Raw genomic sequence first — 22,841 nt, 5'->3', positions numbered from 1 at the left:
TTTATTATCACTTCGTGAAAAAGTTTATTCCGTTTGCAATGTGAAAGAAAATGTTTCCGTGCCGAATAAAGAGCAAAAGAAAAGAAAAAGAACATTCGACTCATCGAAATTATGGCACTGTCGCTTGGGCCATATTTCGAAGGGGAGAATAGAAAGATTAGTCAAAAGTGAAATTCTTCCTCCGTTAAAATTTTCAGACTTAGAACAATGCATAGATTGCATTAAAGGAAAGTACGTAAAACAAATCAAAAAAGGTGTAATCCATAGCACATGCACACTAGAAATCATGCACACTGATATTTGTGGACCATTTCCGGTGAAAAGTGTGGATGGATATGACTCGTTCATAACATTCACAGATGATTACTCTCGCTATGGATATATTTATCCAATCAAAGAAAGATCTGAAGCGTTGGATAAATTTAAAATATTCAAAGCTGAAGTTGAAAATCAGCATGATAAAAGAATAAAGATAGTTAGGTCCGACCGTGGGGGAGAGTACTACGGTCGGCACACTCCATATGGCCAAGTCCCTGGACCTTTTGCAAAGTTCTTGCAGGAGACTGGCATAGTTGCCCAGTATTCAATGCCGGGCGAACCTCAGCAAAATGGAGTAGCTGAAAGGCGCAACCGTACACTTATGGATATGGTGCGCAGCATGATGAGTTATTCCAACTTGCCATTGGGATTATGGATGGAGGCGCTTAAAACCGCCATTCACATTCTCAATAGAGTACCAAGCAAGTCGGTGCCCAAAACACCGTACGAGCTATGGACAGGAAGGGTGCCATCCCTACAACACTTCAGGGTGTGGGGGTGCCCTGCTGAGGCCAAAATGTTTAATCCAAACATTGGAAAGTTAGATCCCAAAACAGTGAGTTGCCACTTCATTGGCTATCCAGACAGATCAAAGGGTTTTCGTTTCTACTGCCCAGACAGATATACAAAGTTTGTAGAAACGAGACATGCAGTCTTCTTAGAGGACGAAATGATGAGGGGGAGCTTGGTAGCTCGGAAAATTGATCTTGAGGAGAAGAGGGTGCATGCACCTAATCCGATGATTCAGGAGCCATTTTTCTCACTACCAGTTGCAACTCCACCCATGACAACTATGGGGGCAGACCCGGAACCTGTCCGTCAGGAGCCGACTGAACCCGTTGTTGAGCATGAAAGGGAGGTGCAGCAGCAAATTTTAGAAGAAGTGCCAGAAGTTGAGGCACAGAATGTGCCAGAAACTGAGGCCCTTAGAAGGTCTACAACACCAAGAAAGTCAGCTATTTCTACTGACTTTAAAGTTTATAACACAGAAATGGTTCATATGGAAAAATATCCCACCTCATATGAAGAAGCCATGAGAAGCCCTCATTCATCGATGTGGATGAAGGCAATGGAGGACGAGATGAAATCAATGAGTTCCAAAGATGTTTGGGACTTAGAGGAAATTCCTAAAGGAGCCAAATCAGTAGGCTGCAAATGGGTCTACAAAATTAAGTATGACTCTAAAGGGAATATAGAAAAATATAAAGCACGACTCGTGGCAAAAGGATTTACACAAAGAGAAGGAATAGATTACAAAGAGATATTTTCTCCGGTCTCATGTAAGGATTCCTTCAGAATCATAATGGCATTAGTTGCTCATTTTGATTTAGAGTTACATCAAATGGATGTAAAGACGGCATTTCTGAACGAAGATTTAAAAGAAAATGTCTACATGAAACAGCCCAAGGGTTTTATCATGGAAGGCAAGGAAAATATGGGATGCCGCCTAAAGAAATCCATTTATGGATTAAAGCAAGCCTCTAGGCAGTGGTATTTAAAGTTTAATCAAATGATTAAAAGTTTTGGATTTAAAGAAATATTGAGGATAACTGCATTTATGCAAAGTTTAAAAATGGGAAATATATTTTCCTAATCTTGTATGTGGATGACATTCTGCTTGCTAGCAGTGATGTTAGTCTACTACAAGAAACAAAGAAGTTCTTATCCTCGAATTTTGACATAACAGATCTTGGTGAAGCATCATATGTTTTGGGCATAGAAATTCACCGAGATAGAAACAATGGAGTCTTAGGACTATCGCAGAAAGCATATTTGGAGAAGGTTCTTAAAAAGTATAATATGCATGCGAGTAAAGCCACACCTGCTCCTATAGTTAAGGGCGATAATTTTGGGAAATTTCAATGTCCCAAGAATCAGTATGAGATCGATCAAATGAAAGGAGTACCATATGCTTCGGCAGTTGGCAGCTTACAGTATGCACAAGTGTGCACTCGCCCTGACTTAGCCTTTATCACCGGGGTACTCGGTAGATATCAAGAGAATCCAGGCATAGAGCACTGGAAGATGGTAAAGAAAGCATTGCGTTATGCGCAAGGCACGAAGGACTACATGCTAACATACAGGAGATCTAATTCCCTACAGATAAAAGGGTATTCAGACACAGATTTTGCGGGGGGACAAAGATGATAGAAAATCCACGTCAGGATACGTATTCACCCTCGCTGGGGGAGCTATTTCGTGGAAAAGCTCCAAACAGTCGACAGTTGCATCATCCACGATGTATGCAGAATTCATAGCATGCTCCGAAGCCACGGGGCAGGCGATATGGCTAAAGAAATTTGTACCCGACTTGAAAGTGGTAGATTGTATTCACAAACCACTAAAGATGTACGGCGACAATCAGCCCGCGGTATTTTACGCTCACAACAACAAGTCGAGTAATGCTGCCAAAACAATAGAGATAAAGTACTATGTTGTGAAAGATAAAATCCAGGATCAAACTATAAGTCTCGAGCATATAAAGACAAAAGATATGCTTGCGGATCCGCTAACGAAAGGTTTACCATCCAATGTGTTCAAGGAACACTTAGCCGGCATGGGTTTAAGGGAAAACCTTATGATTCCTGGATAGGCCCAAAAGGAACAGAATTTGTTTCTGAACAAAACGTATGTTGTAGCTGTATGATTCTACCGGCATTTAAGCTATGACGATGAAACATGCTCTATGTACCAATATGTGATGAAACAAATAAACTAGAAAGTATAAGGTTAAAAGTAAAGTTGAGATCAAGGGGGAGAATGTTAGGTTGATCTCTCCCGTGTGGGCCCAACGGCCCAACGGACCCCTGATCCGCGCCCTGATCGGGGGCGCCCAACCACAATATGGTTGACGGGCCCCTGTCACGCAGCGCTACATAAAGAGGTGGGGGCCGGCGGCACACAATACGAGGTTCACCGTGTTGCCAGGCTCCCCACCGAAAATCCCGGCCCGATCTAGGTCTAGCGCTGACAGTGACGAAAAGCTCCGCCGCCGCCACTGCCCACACACCGCCGCCATCCACTCCCTGTCATCACCGGCCACCGTCACCATGGCCGGCACCGGGAGTTCCTCATGTGCACCTGGACAAGGTAGGTTCACCGGATCTCCTAGCCCACTCCGATCTAAGGTTCTATCACATGCACAGCGTGGTACGCCATGATCACCACCCCGTCCGTGCTCGCTGTCGAAGTACTAGGCGGGACATGGGCGGCAAAGGTGAAAAGGTGTGATAATTCGAGGTACGTTTTCAAGAAACAAATAAGAGGGTGTAAGGCAGTAATCCTGATCTTGAACGTCCGATACCAGTCATCCTCCAGCGCACCACGACCCATGTGGCCATGTCTGTAGTCGCTTCTTCATGATCGGGAGCGTGCTCGTCACCCAGGTGCGTGACCTCGGACGCGGCGCTGCTGTCGTTGAGATTGGGCTCTTCATGATCGGGAGCGTGCTCGTAACCCGTATGCGTGATCTCGGGTGTGGCGCCGCCGTCACGGACGGCGTTGAGATTGGGCAGCGCGGCCGTAGCGCCCGTGGGCAGATGCTTGAGGTGACAGGAGACGTCGAGGGCATCCACGACGATAGACCAGCCCCGTGACAAGGGGAAAGACGAGCGCGTACTCCGAGCCGCCGCGAGGAGCGGCGCTGCCCTGGGCGGCGGGAAGCAGGAGGCGCGGCGTTGGTCTCACAGCAGCGCGCCACGCCCGGTAGACGGAGCGGAAGGTGGCGACTCCCATGACGGCATCGCGCGTCCTCCGGCCGATGGGTTCCAGGAGGTCCGACGGGAGCTTCAGCCAGTCGGGTTGTTCGGCCATCGTCGTAGTGCTAGGGGACGTACCGTAGGAGCACGGCGGAGGCAAGGGTATATATGCACGGTGTCCATATCTGTAGTTGTAGCGCCAATACACAACTTTGTTTATGGGAACCCGATCAGAATACTATTACTTGATTTGAGAGAATACGAGATGGCCACGAACAGCACGTTGTGTGCGGCGGAGTCCGTGACGGATCATGCCACGGCACGTCATGGCGGAGCGGACTCCCGACCCGACTCTAACGCCTGGATCGATCGATATAAATATCCACGACCCGAGCAGCACGGAAAAAGTCCATTTTAAACCTTGAATTCGTAGACGTCCAGCGAATCAAACCCTGAAATCGAAATCCCTGTCGTTCGGCCCCCAAACTAACTGATCCCGGTTCAAATCTAACCTTAGTGTCGTTTCCCAAACGGGGATTGCCGACGTGGCAATGGGGTGGCCGGGATGGGTCGTTCGGCGCGCGCCTGAGGCGATATTAGTGGGCCGGCCCAGTTCGGCCCGTCATTTCGCTTCGTTCTCTCCGCGTCCCTCTGCATTCATCCTTCTCTGGCGACGGCAATGGCGACCGGCGGTTGATCGCCACCTCTGCGACGATCGTGATGGCGCGACGGCGCATCGAAGGAGCAGGTAATGTTCTGGATGCCCTCCTCCCTTGTTATTCATAGGTTGGAGTAGTTGCGGCATTAGGGTTAGGGTTGAGCGGCAAATTTGGGGCAAAATTGGGGACGATTTGGGTGACAGAAAAAGATTGATTTTTTGTGAATAGATTGATTTAGGAATAGATTGTTATGCTTTATTTTGATCGCGGTGTATGTTTTTTCAGTGAAATCATGGACCCAAGTGAGATTTTGAACGTTCGGTTTCATATTGGAGGGAAGTTCATCCACATTGGTCCAAATTTGGACTATGTTGGGGGAGATCAAGCAATGTCAGAGATTGAGAGGGATAAACTGTCACTGCAGGAAGTGAAAGACTATTTAAAAGATCATACTCAGTTGATGGAATCGATGAAGTTCTATTTTCTGCTTCCTGGAAAAGAGCTTATCAATGGTTTGGTGTTCCTTCATGATGACAGTTCGTGTGTGAAGATGTCTGACTACATTTGTGTTGGAGGAGTTGCTGATGTGTATGTGGAGTATCATGGAGAGGAAGATAGCAATGACAGCAGCAGTAGTGGGAGTGATTTTGAGGATGAACTCATGGAACAGAGTGATGATGATGAACTAGATGCAGTTTTAACTGCTGAAGAACCAGATGCACTTATAACTGCAGAAGAACCAGTGCCAGTAAATGCTGTTGAACCTGCAGAGTCTGACACTGATGTGCTCATACCTGATGAAACTGGTGTAATCACTGAAAGAATTTGCAGCCCCTTGAAGCAGAGAAGAAGCAGAGTAGTAGATGTGGATGAAATGGCAGGCATGGAAGGTGTTTTTTCACAGGTTTTGGATCCAAGTCAACCTGCATCAGCTTGTGCTTCTGAACCTCAGGCTTCAGGGCATGTGAATAACCAAATGGTGATAGCTGCAAATGTTGACAGTGCCAATCAAAATTCAGACTCAGACAGTGACCCTGAATACATTGGACATACTGATGATAGTGGGGAGGATTCAGAAGTTGTGGAGCTCAGGAGACATGCTAGGAAATTTAAGAAAAGGATGAGGGACTCCAAGAGCTGGATAGGTAGGGATGCCACAGGACCAGTGCCAATTGAATTGATTGCCAGCATGGAGGAGCAAATTGAAAGAGAAGAAATGGATTGGAACTATGATTCATCTGATGAGGACTACAGCTATGATGAAGATTCAGATGGTCATATAAGGAAGAGGAAGAGTTCATTCCCAAGATACAACCCTGAAAGTGAAGTACCACATTTTGCTTTGACCATGGTTTTTAGAAGCAAGAATCAGCTATGCAAAGCTTTGAGAAGATATGGTCTAGTAACAAAGAGGAGCATTAAGCTCATGAAATCTGAGTGTGACAGAGTTAGGGCAAAGTGTGGATGGCCTGGCTGCCCATGGCTGATATATGCAGCCAAGAGATCAAGGACTTCAAGATTCCAAGTCATAACATACAATGATGATCACCAATGTGCACAGAACAGATGCAACAAGTTGGTTACTACAAAGGTGATTGCACAGAGGTATGAGCACTTCATACTGGCAAATCCTATGTGGAAAATTGAGAGCATGAAAGCAACTGTTTTGCAAGATATGTTTGCTGATGTCTCCACTTCAAAGTGCAAGCATGCAAAAATAATTGTCATGGACAAATTGTTGTGTGGAATGAACAATGAATACACTAGAGTGTTTGACTACCAACTTGAGCTGCTAAGGAGCAACCCTGGAAGCACAGTTGCTGTTTGCATGGACCCAACCAACATGGAGGAAAGTGTATTCCAGAGCTTCTATGTGTGCTTTAATGCAATGAAGCAAGGATTCAAGGCTGGTTGCAGAAAAGTAATAGGCCTTGATGGTTGTTTCTTCAAAGGTGCAGTGAAGGGTGAGCTCTTGTGTGCCATAGGTAGAGATGCAAATAATCAGATGTATCCACTAGCCTGGGCTGTAGTTGAGAATGAAACTAATATCACATGGAAGTGGTTTCTTGGGCTGCTCATTAAGGACTTGGAAATAAACAATAATGGAGATGGCTGGGTTATTATTTCTGATCAGCAGAAGGGCTTGATAAATGCAGTGAATGATTACCTTCCTGCTGCACAGCATAGGATGTGTGCTAGACACATTTATGCTAATTGGAGGAAGAAACATAGAGATCATGAGTGGCAAAAAAAATTCTGGGCAGTTGCTAAGGCTTCTAACAAGCAAGATTTCAACTATTATAAGGCCAAGCTTGCACAAGTCACTCCTGAAGGGGCTAAAGACATCATGAGGACTGAGCCACAGCACTGGGCAAGGGCTTTTTTCCCAGTTGGTTCAAATTGTGAATCAGTTGACAACAACCTATGTGAGTCATTCAACCATGCTATAGTTGATGCTAGGTTTTATCCTATTATTTCTATGAATGAAAAAATTAGGAAAAAGGTACTTGTGAGAATTCAGGAACAAAGAGAGAAAGGTGCCAACTTTAAAGGAAAAATATGCCCTGCTGTTTTTAAGAAGCTCAAGAAAAGTATTGCTAGAACATAATATCTTGAAGTGCTATGGAATGGAGAAAATGGATTTGAAGTGAAGCAAGTGAATGGAAGAGGAAGGCAGTACACTGTGGACCTGGAAAAATGGACATGCTCTTGTGGGTACTTCCAGCTGGCAGGGCTTCCTTGCCACCATGCAGTTAGTGCCATCTACAAGTGCAACAGAAAAATTGAGGATTTTATTGCTCCTTGCTACTTTGTTGAAGTGTTCAACAAAATCTATGAGCATTGCTTGCAGCCTGTGGAGGGTGAAGAGATGTGGCCAGTGTCACCCAATCCTAGGCCAGTGCCTCCCGAATATGTTAGGTTGCCAGGAAAAGAGAAGAAAAAAGGAAGGCCTAAAAACAATGATAGGAGAAGAGAGGAAACTGAGCAACCTAAGGGGAAGAAAATGAGCAAGCATGGCACAATTATCAAATGCTCCTTGTGTGGTAACCCTGGACACAACAAATCAGGATGTAAGCAGAATCCAGAGAGAGGCAAGAAAAAAAATGCTCATCTTGCTAGAACTAGCAAGAAAAAGAACCCAACTGAGGTATTTGTTGCTGTCATGTACTTATCTATTGCATATTTATCCTGCTTATTACTCTTGTGTTGGAACTTATTGCATATTTATCCTTAATTTGCAGCAAACATCTGCCTCTGCCTCTGCATCTGCTCCACCAACAACAAGTTCAGTACCAACAGGTCCTTCTACTGGGACCAACAGGTTCAAGCCTCCAAGAAAGAGAACTGCAACTGCTGAAGCTGGATCATCTACTTCCACAAAGACAGGATCTGGAGCTAAGAGGGGAAGAAGGCCTGCATCATCAGTGCCAAGCTTCAGATATTTCACTTGCAGTGGAAACTACTAGTTATAGTTGAAAAGGGCTGCATCTAGTTCTTTTGTTGAAGTTGCAATGTTTCAAAACATTTCTGATGTAATGTTGCAAACTTATCTTTTGTTCATGGCTCAAACTAGAGGTCATGTATTTGTGTGGAAGTGTGACTTATTTCAAACCTAGTCTATGTGAAATTAAGTTGATCTGAATGATCTTTCATCAGTGGCATTTCCTTCTTATTACTTGCTATCATTGTTTCTAAATGCCATCCTGACAATGCATTATGTTACAAACAGTATAATGTTCCACTGTACTGCAATATATTACTAACTGCATCATTTTTCACTTTACTGCCAGCAAAGATTGCAAACATATATGCATTTCAGAGAGGTACAAAATGATGGCATAACACAATTTGCACTTCCACTTTCATTGATTCCAAACAGTGCCAAATGCATACAACTTCCAGTTCATTCTAAACCGTAAAACATTGCTACATTGCATACAAATACAACTGATGAAATAACACTTGCACATCTTATTACAGTAGCATCTTCCCTGCAACTAAACCCACCACAAATACAACAAACAGCATGACAGCAGTCTGATATTTGCCCTTCAGTGCATCTATCTCTGAATTTTTCTGCTTCAATTGATCTTGCAGAGCCATAGCCATTCCCATTCCTCCTGTTTCAGCTTCAGGGAGAGCCACAACTGCAGTGGGATCTTCAATCACAGCACCACTTCCTTGACCTCTCAGCCTACGCACTTCATCTCGCAAATCACCAATCAAATCACTCCAAAACTTGGGAAGTGGGCCATCATGCCATTCCACGAATCCACAACCACCATGCTGTTCAATTGCACCAACAGAAATCAATGAGGGGGGGGGGGACAAATGAACAGAACAAAAAAACAGCAACTTGAAGCTCACCATCGCATCAACACAGGCGTAGTATCTCCTGCCTGGATTCTGACGGCTCCAGGAGATCCACCTAGGCGCCTTCCGATGGGGGTTGCACCAGCAGAGCCTCGCTGGCTCGTACGCCATCGGGGCCTCGCGGTACGGCACCGGCGACCTAGATTCCTCCCCTCTCCTTCCGGTGGCTCGACGGAAGCTGGGAGCACTCGAACCACCAGAAGACCACGACATTGCCGTCAACGCAGCCGATGCAGCCGCCCCCTGCGCAATCGCCTCCTCCGCCGCACCCCTCAAGGAATCGCCGCCGCCGCCTAACCCTAGTTTCTCCCCCCAAATCCCCAATCGATTTGCTGTTCACCCCCCCGCGCGTTCCAGTTATAAGCTGGCCCACCTAACTAGCAATCCTGGCCACGTCAGCGTTTTAAGGGCTAAAACGACACTAAGGTTAGATTTGGACCGGGATTAGTTAGTTTGGGGGCCGAACGACAGGGATTTCGACTTCAGGGTTTGATTCGCCGGACGTCTACGAATTCAAGGTTTAAAATGGACTTTTTCCGAGCAGCACAGCCCCATCGTTCCAACTTCCAAAGCAACCGAGCGAAACACACGGTCGTGAGGACTCGCCAAAACAGGAAAGAGCCGCCGACGACAACAAGATGCAGATCTGGAAAAAAATTCGGTGGAGACCGGCTCCAAACCTCCTCCTGTGCAACCCCGCCTTCGATTCGCGCCACGTGGACAAGCTCTGCATCGAACGGATCGTCTCCTCCGCATCAGTTCCCAAGCGTTGCTCGGCTCCAGGCTCGGCTCGGCTCCTACCTTTCCAGAGTATCGCATGGATCTCGGGCGTTGGGGACTCGATCCCGACTGCTGCGACCGGTTCACGAGCGCGCCGCCGCTGCGGATTCGCCTCCTCCGTCGCCTGGGTTCGCCTCCTCCGTCGCCTGCAATCGCCTCCAGCAACGCCCTCCATCTCCGAATCTCCCGCCGGCAAGGATAGTTTCCCCACCCAGCTCTCCACCTCTCGTACTGAAGTGCTTGCTGTGTCCTGTGTATATATGCCGCTGTTGTTGCTCTTGCTGGCTTGCCTAGGAGTACTCCATTACAGTGCAAATACCTTTAATTTTATTCATTTTTCACCCATTAGAAGCACGAGTTAATCATCTACATGACCACAATATGTATGTAAACATTCTTACTGGTGCTCTTTTATTATAGAATCACTGAATTTTGATAATGCAGTTCACTAAGTACATATGATTTTTTTAGGATTAAGTACATACTATGATTTAGTTATCACTTGCACCTGCAGACTCAAACTTTCTTCTAAGTGACAGCTTTTCACTGCAATGAATGGGTTCAAGGTGTGATTTATACTACTGTTGGTCCAGAAAATGGTCAAACTTATGCTTTCAGGAAGGTATCTTGTGTCCTGTCAGGGTTCTCCAAGCCACCAACAAGTTGCAATTTCACCTAGCAGAGCGAGACATTGTGGATCAAGCCTGCTGATGCAGTGATCAAATAGTGTAGAGATTTTCTTTAGTGGTCAGAAAATACATGTAGAGAGATTTCTTATAGACAAGTTGAAATGTCAATGTACGATGTATGCAATGAGCTAATTGTAGATTGTGTCACAGGGTGAAATTTCAAGATTTACGAAGACATGTATTTTCCATGTTAGTTGTCCTTAAGGCTGACATGTTCCATAGTTGACTTTTGCTCTTAGCCATCTTAATGAGGTTTCCTCGAGACAAAAATATTTATAGAATAATGTAGGATGAAAAGGATCTTGCTCCAATAAAGTTTTATGATTTTTGTGCTTCTGGTTTGGAAGCTACAAACACAATGAAGGAAGATTGTCCAGATTTTCAAACAGATTGTGTTCTTTGACTTGAGTTGAAGTTTGAGCCTACTTAATACAAAGACAAAATTAATATCCTTGATAAAGTTGTACTAACTCACTTTTGAAGTTTCCAGAAAAAATTATTTATTTGAAACATTGATTCTATAGATTATTTATATGTATAGCAGATGAGAGAAACAATCACACTTTTTACCATCAAAGTGAAGATTTCAAATCATCCATATATATGTCAGATAAAAAGATACATTGTACATTGCCAGGGAGAGAAATCAACTCTAGATGCCTACAACACTTGTCATACATTCAACTCCAAAGTTGCAGACTTGACATTTAGTGTAACAAGACTTGTCATACAGTCTATCTAACTTTACGAAATCAGCAATCTTTCCATCTTCTCCAGTCGTTTCAACGACAGTTGTGTACTTGAGGTCTTTCGTCTAGGAGACGGACGGTGGAGCCTTGTTTCTGCCCGGCGAGGAAGCCTCCCATTTGTTCTTCTGTCGCCGAGGCTCCCGCCCCTCCATAAGGCATCGTCGATGTCAAAGATGGCCACCCTGCTTGGATTATATATGCTTCCATCCTTTAGCCAAGAGTAGAATCTTGAGAAACATTTTATTTGTTGGCCTCGAGCTCACTGTGATTCATTCGGAAGATGTCCTTCCAGCCATGCTTAAACATCTGGTCACTCTAGTCAAGGTTTTTCTAAAATTGACTTTCTACAGGGCAAAAGAAAAGAAAATGTCAGTGAAATAAAAATCCAATCCTCAAAACTGTAACATGCTAAGAAACCAGGGGGTCCATAATATTGTCAATTTTACTTGTTGCAAAGAAACACATTCTATACTTTTGCCATCTACTTTGCCCTAAGCTGAAATGTACTCTAATATTTTTCTTGATCTATGCAAACCATCGAACCAACATGCTGCTTTTGTCCATGAAAACTGCAATGTTGTAAATTCTACACAAAAGGCTCCTGTTTACAGAACTCAATAGAATTGAGATCATGGACAATTATCTCTTGCTTGTACTTTAACCATACTTCATGGTTATCTGAAAATGCATCTATAATCGCTCTCTTTTTATTATACAATTACAAATGCAGTATTTTCTGAAGGCCTGATTCCACTACACCAACATGTATGCTGATTTGTTGCTTAGTATTGGAATCACGGGAAGTTCCTCACATGTATATGTTTTATCACCTAAAAAATGTACATGTTAATTAATCAATATTTACCTACCACCGCATCAGGGGCAGTGGCTGTCTCCTTGACCCAACACTATACAACAACTGGAGTTCATCAGCAAGAATAATAGAAGTACAACAGGAACACAAATCAACGAACCAACCCCAGACATGGACAGATCAATTGCATCGCACCCAAATGAATCTCGAAAAGATCAGCGGGCAAGCCGAAGGGGGAAGGAACTCAAAGCCGCATCTGTGTCGTGTGGCCGGCCGCTCTCGCTCTACCCCGTGGCGGACGAGGGGGCGGGGCGGAAGAGGTGACTGCGGAAGCGGACGAGGAGGCCGGCGGCGACGCGGAGGCGATTGCGGCGGCGGCGGATGAACGGAGCGAGCGACTGGGAGAACAACGGAAAGGAGCGTCTGAGCCGACTCATCTGCGTGGCCAGTGGTCACCTCGTCCAGGAGCCGAGATAGTATTGATTGGAGCCGAGCGTCAGCGCGCGAGCCGAGGGGAACACATGGAGCCGGTGAGAGGAGGGATACCGTGGGATGTTGGGAACGTACAGGTGTCAGCAGATCCGATCGGGTACGCACGGGAGGAGGCCTGCACACGGTCTTCACCAAATTTTTTCCCGCAGATCTTCGTGAAGACCCTGACGGGCAAGACCATCACGCTGGAGGTGGAGAGCAGCGACACCATCGACAACGTCAAGGCTAAGATCCAGAACAAGGAGGGCATCCCGCCGGACCAGCAGCGGCTCATCTTCGCCGGGAAGCAGCTCGAGGACGGCCGCACGCTCGCCGACTACAACGTGCAGAAGGAGTCGAAGGAGTCGACGCTGCACCTGGTGCTCCGCCTCCGCGGCGGCACCACCATCAAGGTCAAGACGCTCACCGGCAAGGAGATTGAGATCGACATCGACCCCACCGACACGGTGGACCGCATCAAGGAGCGCGTCGAGGAGAAGGAGGGCATCCCGCTCGTGCAGCAGAGGCTCATCTTCGCCGGCAAGCAGCTCGCCGACGACAAGACTGCCAAGGATTACAACATCAAGGGTGGCGACGTGCTGCACCTCGTTCTCGCCCTCAGGGGCGGTGTCTGTTGCTAGAGCCGACTAGTCACAGGGTATAGGCATATAGCTACCCTTTTTTTTACGTTAATATTTTTGCTACTTTAAAAGATCAGTTATTTTTCCTGTTGGTGTGTATTCAGGACACTAATTCTGTAATTTCTGAAGAGGGAAAACATGTATGAGCTGGTAACCTCACCAATCTGCACAATAGAGCTAAAGATAATAGTTTCTGTTAAATATAATAGTTTTCATTAAGTAATTTGAACTTCTTATTGCAAGGGTGAGAGCTACATATAAATATAAAGTAATCTGAACGGAGCTGAGTCCAGTTCATGGCTTTCTTCTCATGTTTCTACTTTTTTTTTGCGGGTGTTCTCATGTTTCTACTTACATAGACAAATTTTATAAATGTCCATCTGCATATTGTTAATAAGGTCACTGATATGGCTGGAAGACATTAGAATTGCTAACTCGCATAATTATGTTGCTAGCATTGTACTTCGGTTCTCATATGAAAAAGTGAGATGGAAAATTATGAAACTGCATCAAATTACAGAGAGAGCGCCTCTTCAACACAAATTGTACCGAGTACGATTAGTATCCTGAATGATCCCATCATGCCCCATTCAGCCATATCTTCATTACTATTGAAAAAGCGAACATTTTCTTTTCTACAGCCGCCTAAACTTTATGTACACGAATTAACCAGCACCGCATGATCTTCTCCACGTAATGAGATCGAGCATTCCAAATTACTCTGATGGTCTGAGATCTAATCTAAGGGTTCAGATTAAATGTTCTGCCGAGCAGGCAAACCTTCCTGTGCTCGCTGATTATGTGGATCAAATTCCCACCCAAATTGTAAGCCAACCGGTGCAGTGCAGTGGGTCGGTCGGACTCAAACGCACAAGAGTGCAGTGCAGTACTACAACCTACTTATCATGTTGTTTTCTCATGTGGCGGTGTGAAGGATTTTAAGGAGTTTGCTAATGTCATCAAGTATGAGGCTAGGAGATGTAATTTTTTCAGCAGACAAGCCTGTTTGCTAGTATGGAATAAAAATAGCAACTTGGCACAATTAAAATTGACAACTAGTGTGTATTTGTTTTTACAAGCTATTATGAAATGAAAATGCCAACTCAGACAGAATTAAAATGACAACTAGTGTGTAATAGTTTTGGCGACCTATATGAAATAAATATGGCAACTCGGGTACAATAAAAAACTGACAACTGGAATGTAAAAAAGGTTGGGAACTGAGTTAATTTAACCTAACCAAGTGACTCGGAATCTGGCAACTATTGACAATTTTTTTAGATGAAACATGTCAACATGAGATCTAGTTTCATAGATCTTGTCACGAGGAGGCTAACAATGAAAGTGAATCATCAACTGAATTTAGGATTTAGTAGACAAAACTAAATAATATCTAAAATTGAAGAAATCTTTGTTGATGTCATGCTGATGTATTGGTTTCCATACATGTGGAAGAACCGCCGCATCAGAAGGCACTGGTGCCGCTGCGCAGTGGCATCCTTACATTAAAATACTCTAATACTTCCAAAGACGAAACTACCAATGTGATTTATAAATCTCCAGTGCAAATATTAAAATATTTAAAACAACTGCTGGTCGATGGTTCCAAATTTTGACATAAGACATGTCTAAAAGGTCACAGAATACAACCACAAGACAAGAGAAATGATCTATGAATGGTTGCATATGCGGCCTCAAACAAATCGGACGGTGTGCGGCCCAGTCATGCTGCAAGACACATGGGAGAACGTTTGTGCTTGATGAAAGTATAATTATAGCTAGTGCAAGGTGTTATACATGCCCTTTCAAAGTATAAGTAGCATCACATGGACGTTAAAGCGAGAATAATTGAAGACTAACAACCCCATCAGACATATCTTTATGGCCATCTAGGAAATCTTCCCTCGGTCAGAGTCATCCTGAAAATGTGACATACAATCAAATGCATAAGACGTATTATACATGTCCTACATATACAACCAAATATATGCAGTATATAGAAAAACTGTAATCCCTCTATAAACTAATATAAGAGCGTTTAGATTACTAAAATAGTGATCTAAACGCTCTTATATTAGTTTACGGAGGGAGTAGCAAGAAAACAGCAGGAAAAAAAGATGTCACTTGATTCACAGTACCTCACTGATACTATCCCACATAAATGGGAACTCATAATCCACATGACCTCCAATATACAAACTTTCGCCAGCTAGATGCCTCAAGTCCACAGAACCTTGCTCTTACTGATTTGAAGCATATAAATCCACATGGCGAAAGAGAAAATAATAATATAATTTTTCAATTTTTTTAAAATGTTAATCATGCATTAAAAAATGTTAAATATGCATAGAAAAATGTTTCTAATGTATAAGAAAAATGTATACAATAATATACAATGTGTATGGAACAAAGTAGACATAAAACAATATAAGTTTTCAAAAATATTATCATGTACTGTATTTGGACAATGTTAAACATGTTTATAAAACATGTTCCTAGTGTATACAAAAAAGTAGAATGTGTATAAAAGAAGTAGACATAAACAGTAAATATGTCTTGAAAAATGTTGACCATGAAATTGGGAAGTATTAAACGTGCCTATATAAAATGTTTCTGGTGTATAAAAAATGTACACCGTTGCTGGTACAAACTTTACGTAAATCAATGGCTTGACTTTAATTTTCATATTGTTTTAGATTGTTTTCATAATGATTTTTTTAAGAATATCAATGTTGATACACAACCTTGAACATTTGGTATGCATGTCCTTACAAATTGGTTGTTATTGATGGAGCTGTCTAATATGTTTACAACCAAATTAAGACTTGACTAGGATTACAAATAAAAACACATATCAGGAAGACAAAAATAATGCTCTTATGCATATGCTATCACAAATATGCTCCCATTGCAACACACAGGCATGTTTGCTAGTCACACTCTAAACTAAGTCTATATACATCCATATATAGTCCATACTGAAATCTCTAAAAAGACTTATATTTAGAAACGGAGGAAGTATTAGGCAAAACTTCTTAAAATTTAAAATTAAAGGAATCTTTGTTGATGTCCTGCTATGTGGAAGAACTGCCGCATGAGAAGGCGCTGGAGTGGCTCCGCTGCGTAGCGGCATCCTTAGATTAAAATACTCTAATAGTACTTCCAAAGATGAAACTATGAATGTGAGTGCAAATATTAAAATATTTAAAACAATTGCTGGTCAATAGTTCCAAACAACTGCTGGTTGATGGTTCCAAATTTTGACATAAGACATGTCTAAAAGGTCACAGAATACCATCACGAGACAAGAGAAAGGATCTATGAATGGTTGTATATGCTGCCTCAAACAAATCGAACGGTGTGCGGCCCAGTCACGCTGCAAGACACATGGGAGAGCGTTTGTGCTTTATGAAAGTACTAGCTGGATGTCCGTGCGTTGTCACGGAATGGCAAATAATATACACACAAATAGAACTCCTCAGTAGCCATTTGTATCTTCTTAACTAACATCCTTGCAATCAGATACTTACATGCAAGTGGTGTAAATGGTAAGGGATAAATGTAGGTCGCGCGCCTCTATTTTGTCCTAGCTTGTTTTTTTGTCAATAAATAGGGTGGAACCATCCTAGCTCCAATCACGTGTTGTATAAATTTATGCTGAAATAAATATTTATATCCAAGCACAAAACAATGCAAATTGCAGCTCACAATTTTGTAAGAAATATGGAGTATAATACATCATAAGTGGTACATGCTACGGGATCAATCAATTAGAACTAATATTAAACCAATCATTTGCTTGCTTTTTTCCTCAGTATCTTCAGAGGAAAAGGAGACAGATAGATAAACCAAATTTTGAGCTAGCTCTGTATCTTAATATAATGGGAGGTGGGAAGCAAAAAAGGAAAACGAAAAAGAAGGTACAGAAGCCTCACATCCAGGTTTTCAAGAGAGTGGCTTTGAAATGTTTCCATTAGTATTTCAATACAGCAACATGCAGTGCTCACATTCAAAATCAGAACAGAGTATATGAAATGCATAGCATGTCCATCACCACAGAAACGAAGCAAGGAATCAATCGACGAGGGCGTCAAACATAATACAAAAACTGCTGATAATATAAATGACACTAACAATAAAACTAATTCATACATATTTTTTCTTTCTCCTCTCTCAATGGCTATGATGTGAAATAATGCTCAAACTATTCACACATATAAGGGGAGAAGGTAAGGTCCTGAGTATAGCTATCAAGAAGATGGATATTTCTTCAAGGCAACTACAAACAATTAACTGTGTAACCTGCAGGGATAACACAATACTACAAATTATAAGATTTATTATTTGCAAACCACAATATCTAGCTTTGGATACTAAGAGCCAGTTAATTGCATGAGGTACATCCATCTTCTAGCAAGGCTCAGTGGCTACTTGAAAGCAGAACATGGCTGTTGATGCTGCCCTCCACCTCCAGATCCTTACCGAAACGAGATAGAATTGCATTAGTGTACAAATAATAATGAGAACACGATAAAAGATGCTTGGTCAATTTGCCAGTGAAACGATGCATATGGTATTTGACAGTCAAAATACAAGGTCTTTTGTACCTTTTTGCAGGGTCAATGTTGGTGTATGAAATATCAATACCTGGACACTAAATATGAGCTGGTAAATTTGTGCAGTTAATAAAATAAACATGTGTATGAGCTGCAAATTTCTAGAATATAAACATACCTCTACATACATGCTGCTAATTTAACTAAGCAACACATTTTACGTTGAATGTAAGGAAACTTTACTGAAGTAAAACTGTTGGCAATCCTGTAGCAATAGTCACCACGCTTCAGTCGAGGATTAATTCATCACTAAGGAACCAACTCCACCAGCAGGATGATTTGCTGAACCCGCGATGACCAAATCCTAAAACTAAGCACAACGGGAAAGAAGCAAAAAAACAGGACACACATACGTTCTTGCCTTCTTGATGTACTTCATGGGAACGAGCTCCTTGATGTGCTTGTCCTTGACCAGCATCATGTCGTCCGCATTTGTTCCTGCATGCGTCCGCAGCTGTTAGGCCTTCGTGTCGTCCACACAGCCTATGATTACCCCTGGTATGCTCGCTCGTCCTTTCCATCACGCGTTGCCGCTGCAGCCGGTATATATGCAGCTGCTTCCCTACAGAAGTTGTCCAGGATGTGGCAGGGTGGAGTGAATAAATATATGAAACGACCAATTATATACTACTCCATGGAATCATGAACCATCCAGATGCCAATTTTGTATACCACGTAAATTAGAGAGATGCACATCCAGTCCAGGTTGATGCTGCTTATAGGATGTTAAGGATCTGAAACAGGAACCACTATCAGGGTCATAAATCAACCCTCTACAACCCTCTACTTTCAGGTAGAAACACAACTTGGGAACAAACAAAAAAGAGATGAATTCATATGAGAAGCTAGGTCAGGTAACACCTACTTCCTGTCTTCGTAGGCCGGTAGGCGGCGTCTTCCACGGTGTCGTCGTCATTGGCGCGATGTCCGTGATGCCGAAAGACGACAAGTGCCACGCGGAGATCGGGATCGTGCTTGCTCACGCCCTAGGGCGCGGCGTCCATGAGGCGGAGGCGCTCGACGTTGGCGACCTACACGGCTTGGAGCGTGTTGAGGTGCTCATGGACGCCCGCTCTTGAGAAGGTCGGATTTCCACTGCCGCCGCCGCCGCCGCCCTGTACCTACTCATCCTCCCTCTCTTTCTCCATCATCTCCTCCGGACGCGTCATGGGTGGGGATGGGGGAGCAACCACATGAAAGGGCAGAGAGGACGGAGGAAGGGGGTCACGATGGAGGGGATCGTGGGAGCCTCGTATGAGAGGATCGTGCGTGCGTGGGTTTGTTTACTCGTGGCGGCTATTTTAGCGCTGCTCTTTTTTTACATTTGCGTGTTGAATGGGGGAGCGATCGTGGCCCTCGCCAGACGCGGAGAGTTTTTTTTTTGTCGATGGTTATCGCTCATGGGGTAGAGGTCGAACCATCACAACGACGGCAGATTGCCCTTTAATAGTAGAGACAATTATAGCTAGTGCAAGGCGTTATACATGCCCTTTCAAAGTATAGCATCACATGGACGTTAAAGTGAGAATAATTGAAGACCAACAACCCCATCAGACATTATTTATGGCCATCTAGGAAATCTTCCCTTAGTCAGAGTCATCCTGAAAATGTGGCATACAATCAAATGCATAAGACGTATTATACATGTCCTACATATACAACCAAATATATGCAGTATATATAAAAACTGTAGAAAGAAAACAACAGAAAAAAAAGATGTCACTTGATTTACAGTACCTCACTGATACTATCCCACATAAATGGGAACTCGCAATCCACATGACCTCCAACATACAAACTTTCGCCAGATGGATGCCTCAAGTCCACATAACCTTGATTCTTACAACCAAAGCAATGTCCTTCGAAAACAAAAATATTGACGTCATTTTTCAATATCATGACAAAAGAGAGAATGATTTGAAGCATATAAATCTTAATGATATATTAAGTTTATGACTTAGTAATATGCTACCAAACTTTGATCTACATCATCATAACTACTGTGTGAAGATAGACGGCATGACTACACAATTGGGCAGCGAGCTGAAATGACAATAGCCAGAGAAAATATATTGATTGCTCTTGCTTATCTCGCTAAATACATAGCATTTTCATATATTGTATGGTGGGTGCTTAGGTTTTCGAACTGTAAAATCCTAGACTTCCCAATGCATATTACTATTTCCTAAAAGTAAAAGAACACGCACATATGCATGGTATTCATTCATGATATTACCAGAATGTTAACAAGAATAACAGGATATAACTCTGTGTTCTCCACTATTACCAGAATGTTAACTAGAACTGGAGTCCTGATTTAGCCCGTTTCACTAGCTGGTAAAGGAAGTTGGAAAACGAAATACATGCTTCCAACGAATAAACAAAATAATCTATGATACATAATCATTTTAGGAATGGCCATCTCTCTGCTCCTCTTGACATCCCCGGCCATGATTTTCCTATAGTTTAATATGCAGACGATACATTGGTTATTATGAATGGTTCATCTGGTCGGATGCAGATTCTCATGAATACTTGGAGGATTTCGCTAAGGCTACGGGGCTCAGGGTTAGTTTTGCTAAGTCCTGCAGCTAACTTCTATAAATTTCTGTTTGATGGTCTTCAAGCAGACCCGATTTTCCCCAAGATTTGGAAGAGGAAGTGCTTGCCCAAGCATAAGGTTTTTGCCTGGCTTTGATTATGGACAGATTGCACACCAGATATTCATAATCATCAGAGGGCATATTGGCACCTAGACTCCAATTCTAATTGTGTTCTTTGCAGCTCGGGGATACTTGAGACACGTGACCATTTGTATTTTGAATGCCCTTTTGCCTCGAGATGTTGGAACAGTGCAAAGGTCAACTGGATTCAGGGGAACAGCCTTATTCAAGCCCGGTGCACGGTGAACTGGAACATTGGGCAATGGACTCCGAAGTGTGCCATCCAGGTGACCAAATAGCCGATGCGCTCCTGCACCTGCTATTGATGCAGAGGGGCGGTACCCTACTGTTACTTCTGCCAGAGCTCCATGCGACGTCCACGGATCATTGTAACACAAAGCCAAGACATAATGCTCTCCAATACCATGGTGTTATGGCTCCTTCATTTGAGAGCCTACCCCACGCCAGTAGGAGCTTGAGGACCGACCAGATGCTAGCGGAAGTGTCATCACCAGCAAGCAGAACCCGGAAGATAACAGACTCAAACCATGGTGATTTCCTCCTTATGTGAAGGATGGCTTAAGGCAAGACTCTACTCGAATACAAATATAACTGTATCAATTTTTTTGACACGCACAGGGATTCAATGTTATGTAAGGCTCTTGCCTAAGAACAAATCATGTAGAGTACCAATCAGATACAAATCCTGACTAGATATGAACAACAACTGGTAAGGTGACAGATCTAGGAGACCTAACCATCTACGCCACACCTGCTGTATGTTGATCCCCACATGACAAAACATCAGACAACAGTAGTAAATTTACACACAAAAACTTGCTCAGCTATTCATATTAATCGAATTATAGTAATACTACTACTTAAGGAGTCACTTTGTATGGCTTTACATATTTAAGATTAACAAATCCAATCCAAGCATGGCAAGTACGTATAAATAGATTGAAATGCAAACTAGAGGCAAAGCAGTTCATCAAATAACAGTTCCTAACATATTAGTAAATGCAAAGCAGCATATTTCATGCAACCCATTATATAGCACTACTATATGACTAGTAGTCACGTACAATAAAGAAAGCATACCATTGTCATCAGAATCCAAAGGCTTGCAGCAAAGAACATTACACAGCTGTCCTTCGTCTCGGGTCACTTCAGCAAAAAATAGAACGGTGGAACCAGCCTGCTTAGCTGTAAAGTTGAAGTGTTCATAGGAGTTCATGTTTCCTTCAATAATGATAACTTCGTCTTTACTTTCATCAAACACAAAACGCATCTCCTGAAAATATTTCTCAGATTAAAACATGGAAATGTGCTCAAAATAAAGAGTTACGAATTTATAAGGAAAGAGCACAAAACCCAGCAAGATCCTCATCATTGTTATATTTCTGTAAAGCATATTCCATGTACTGTTTCTTACGGTCAGCATCACGCTTTAGCATTTCCTTTTTGGAATATTTCTTTTCTTCTACCTCTGTTTCACTTTCTTCATTTTCAAGATAATTATCTGCTGCTGCCTCCAAATCACTCAACCTCCAACTTGTCAAATTTCCAAATCTATCGGTAAGAAAAGGATCTCCAATATCCACATCATCGTCACTACCATCATTAGAACTGAAACAGATTGCAAATGATTTTGAACAATTTTAGGAGAATAATCAATCATATAAGCACCCTATTGATAAACGAGTACAGATATTTTTACAAGAGAATTATGGACAAATCTTTATCTTTATTTGTTAAATATAAAGCGACTACTTGGTAGTACTTCACCCATTATACATGGACCCAGATATGAGATATCTAGGGACCGAAAATGCTAAACCTACGTAAACTATTACTTGAAGTTACGAAGCCTTCCTTCCCCACGTACTAAACATTCCCCCCCCCCCCTGATTTTCAGGGTGGGCCCCGCGCCTCATTAAGCCCAATTAAACGTTGCCACCTCATATTCAGCACGTAAACTCACGTCAGATTTTTAGGCATGGCAAATCGAACGTTTTTCATGGCAAATTATGTTTTCTGAGGAGGCAAGTTTAGCTGACGAGCATGGCGTTCCAGCTGTCGTTCTCTAATTATCCCGGTGCTTCGTTCAAGTGTTTTCTTAATCAGCTCGTGATCTCTTTATTCTGTTACATCTAAATCCCCTCGAGCATATTTGTTCTTCTAATTCTTCCCGGTGATTCAGCCCCTTTTCATCAGTCATTTTGAATTCTTACGGTGGTTCGTTCAAGATTCTTTTTCCTTGATTATCATATTATTTCATTCGTTCTTTCAATCCTACCGGTGGTTCATGAAGACCTTCTCAAGTTTGCGATATGTCACTTCGCAATCCTTTTTAAGAAGAATAAGTG

General features: G+C 42.9%; 2 protein-coding genes and 1 long non-coding RNA gene across 3 annotated transcripts; 1 reads left to right on the top strand and 2 right to left on the bottom strand.

The window, feature by feature from the left end:
- The first annotated feature begins 11,543 nt into the window (after positions 1–11,543).
- LOC123127231 (ubiquitin-NEDD8-like protein RUB2) lies at positions 11,544–17,289 on the top strand. Its single transcript, XM_044546822.1, has 2 exons — positions 11,544–13,179; positions 17,082–17,289. Exons 1-2 carry the CDS (start codon positions 12,603–12,605, stop codon positions 17,168–17,170), a joined length of 666 nt encoding a protein of 221 aa, XP_044402757.1. The 5' UTR covers positions 11,544–12,602; the 3' UTR covers positions 17,171–17,289.
- Positions 17,290–19,239, bottom strand: LOC123127237 (uncharacterized). The gene is made up of 3 exons (XR_006462208.1): positions 18,675–19,239; positions 18,482–18,543; positions 17,290–18,371 (listed from the first exon to the last, which is right to left on the bottom strand). It is a non-coding gene; the product is annotated as an uncharacterized lncRNA (long non-coding RNA).
- A 156-nt stretch (positions 19,240–19,395) lies between these two features.
- On the bottom strand, positions 19,396–22,473 carry LOC123078737 (uncharacterized). The gene is made up of 5 exons (XM_044501336.1): positions 22,457–22,473; positions 21,840–22,101; positions 21,574–21,766; positions 19,547–19,668; positions 19,396–19,410 (listed from the first exon to the last, which is right to left on the bottom strand). The coding sequence occupies exons 1-5, from the start codon at positions 22,471–22,473 to the stop codon at positions 19,396–19,398; spliced, it is 609 nt and encodes a 202-aa protein (XP_044357271.1).
- Between the last annotated feature and the right edge of the window lie 368 nt (positions 22,474–22,841).

This window comes from Triticum aestivum, chromosome 1B (genome assembly GCF_018294505.1).
Source record: "Triticum aestivum cultivar Chinese Spring chromosome 1B, IWGSC CS RefSeq v2.1, whole genome shotgun sequence".
Taxonomy (NCBI): Eukaryota; Viridiplantae; Streptophyta; class Magnoliopsida; order Poales; family Poaceae; genus Triticum; species Triticum aestivum.
Note: the sequence above shows the minus strand (reverse complement) of the source record. Positions and strands in the feature narration are given on the sequence as shown.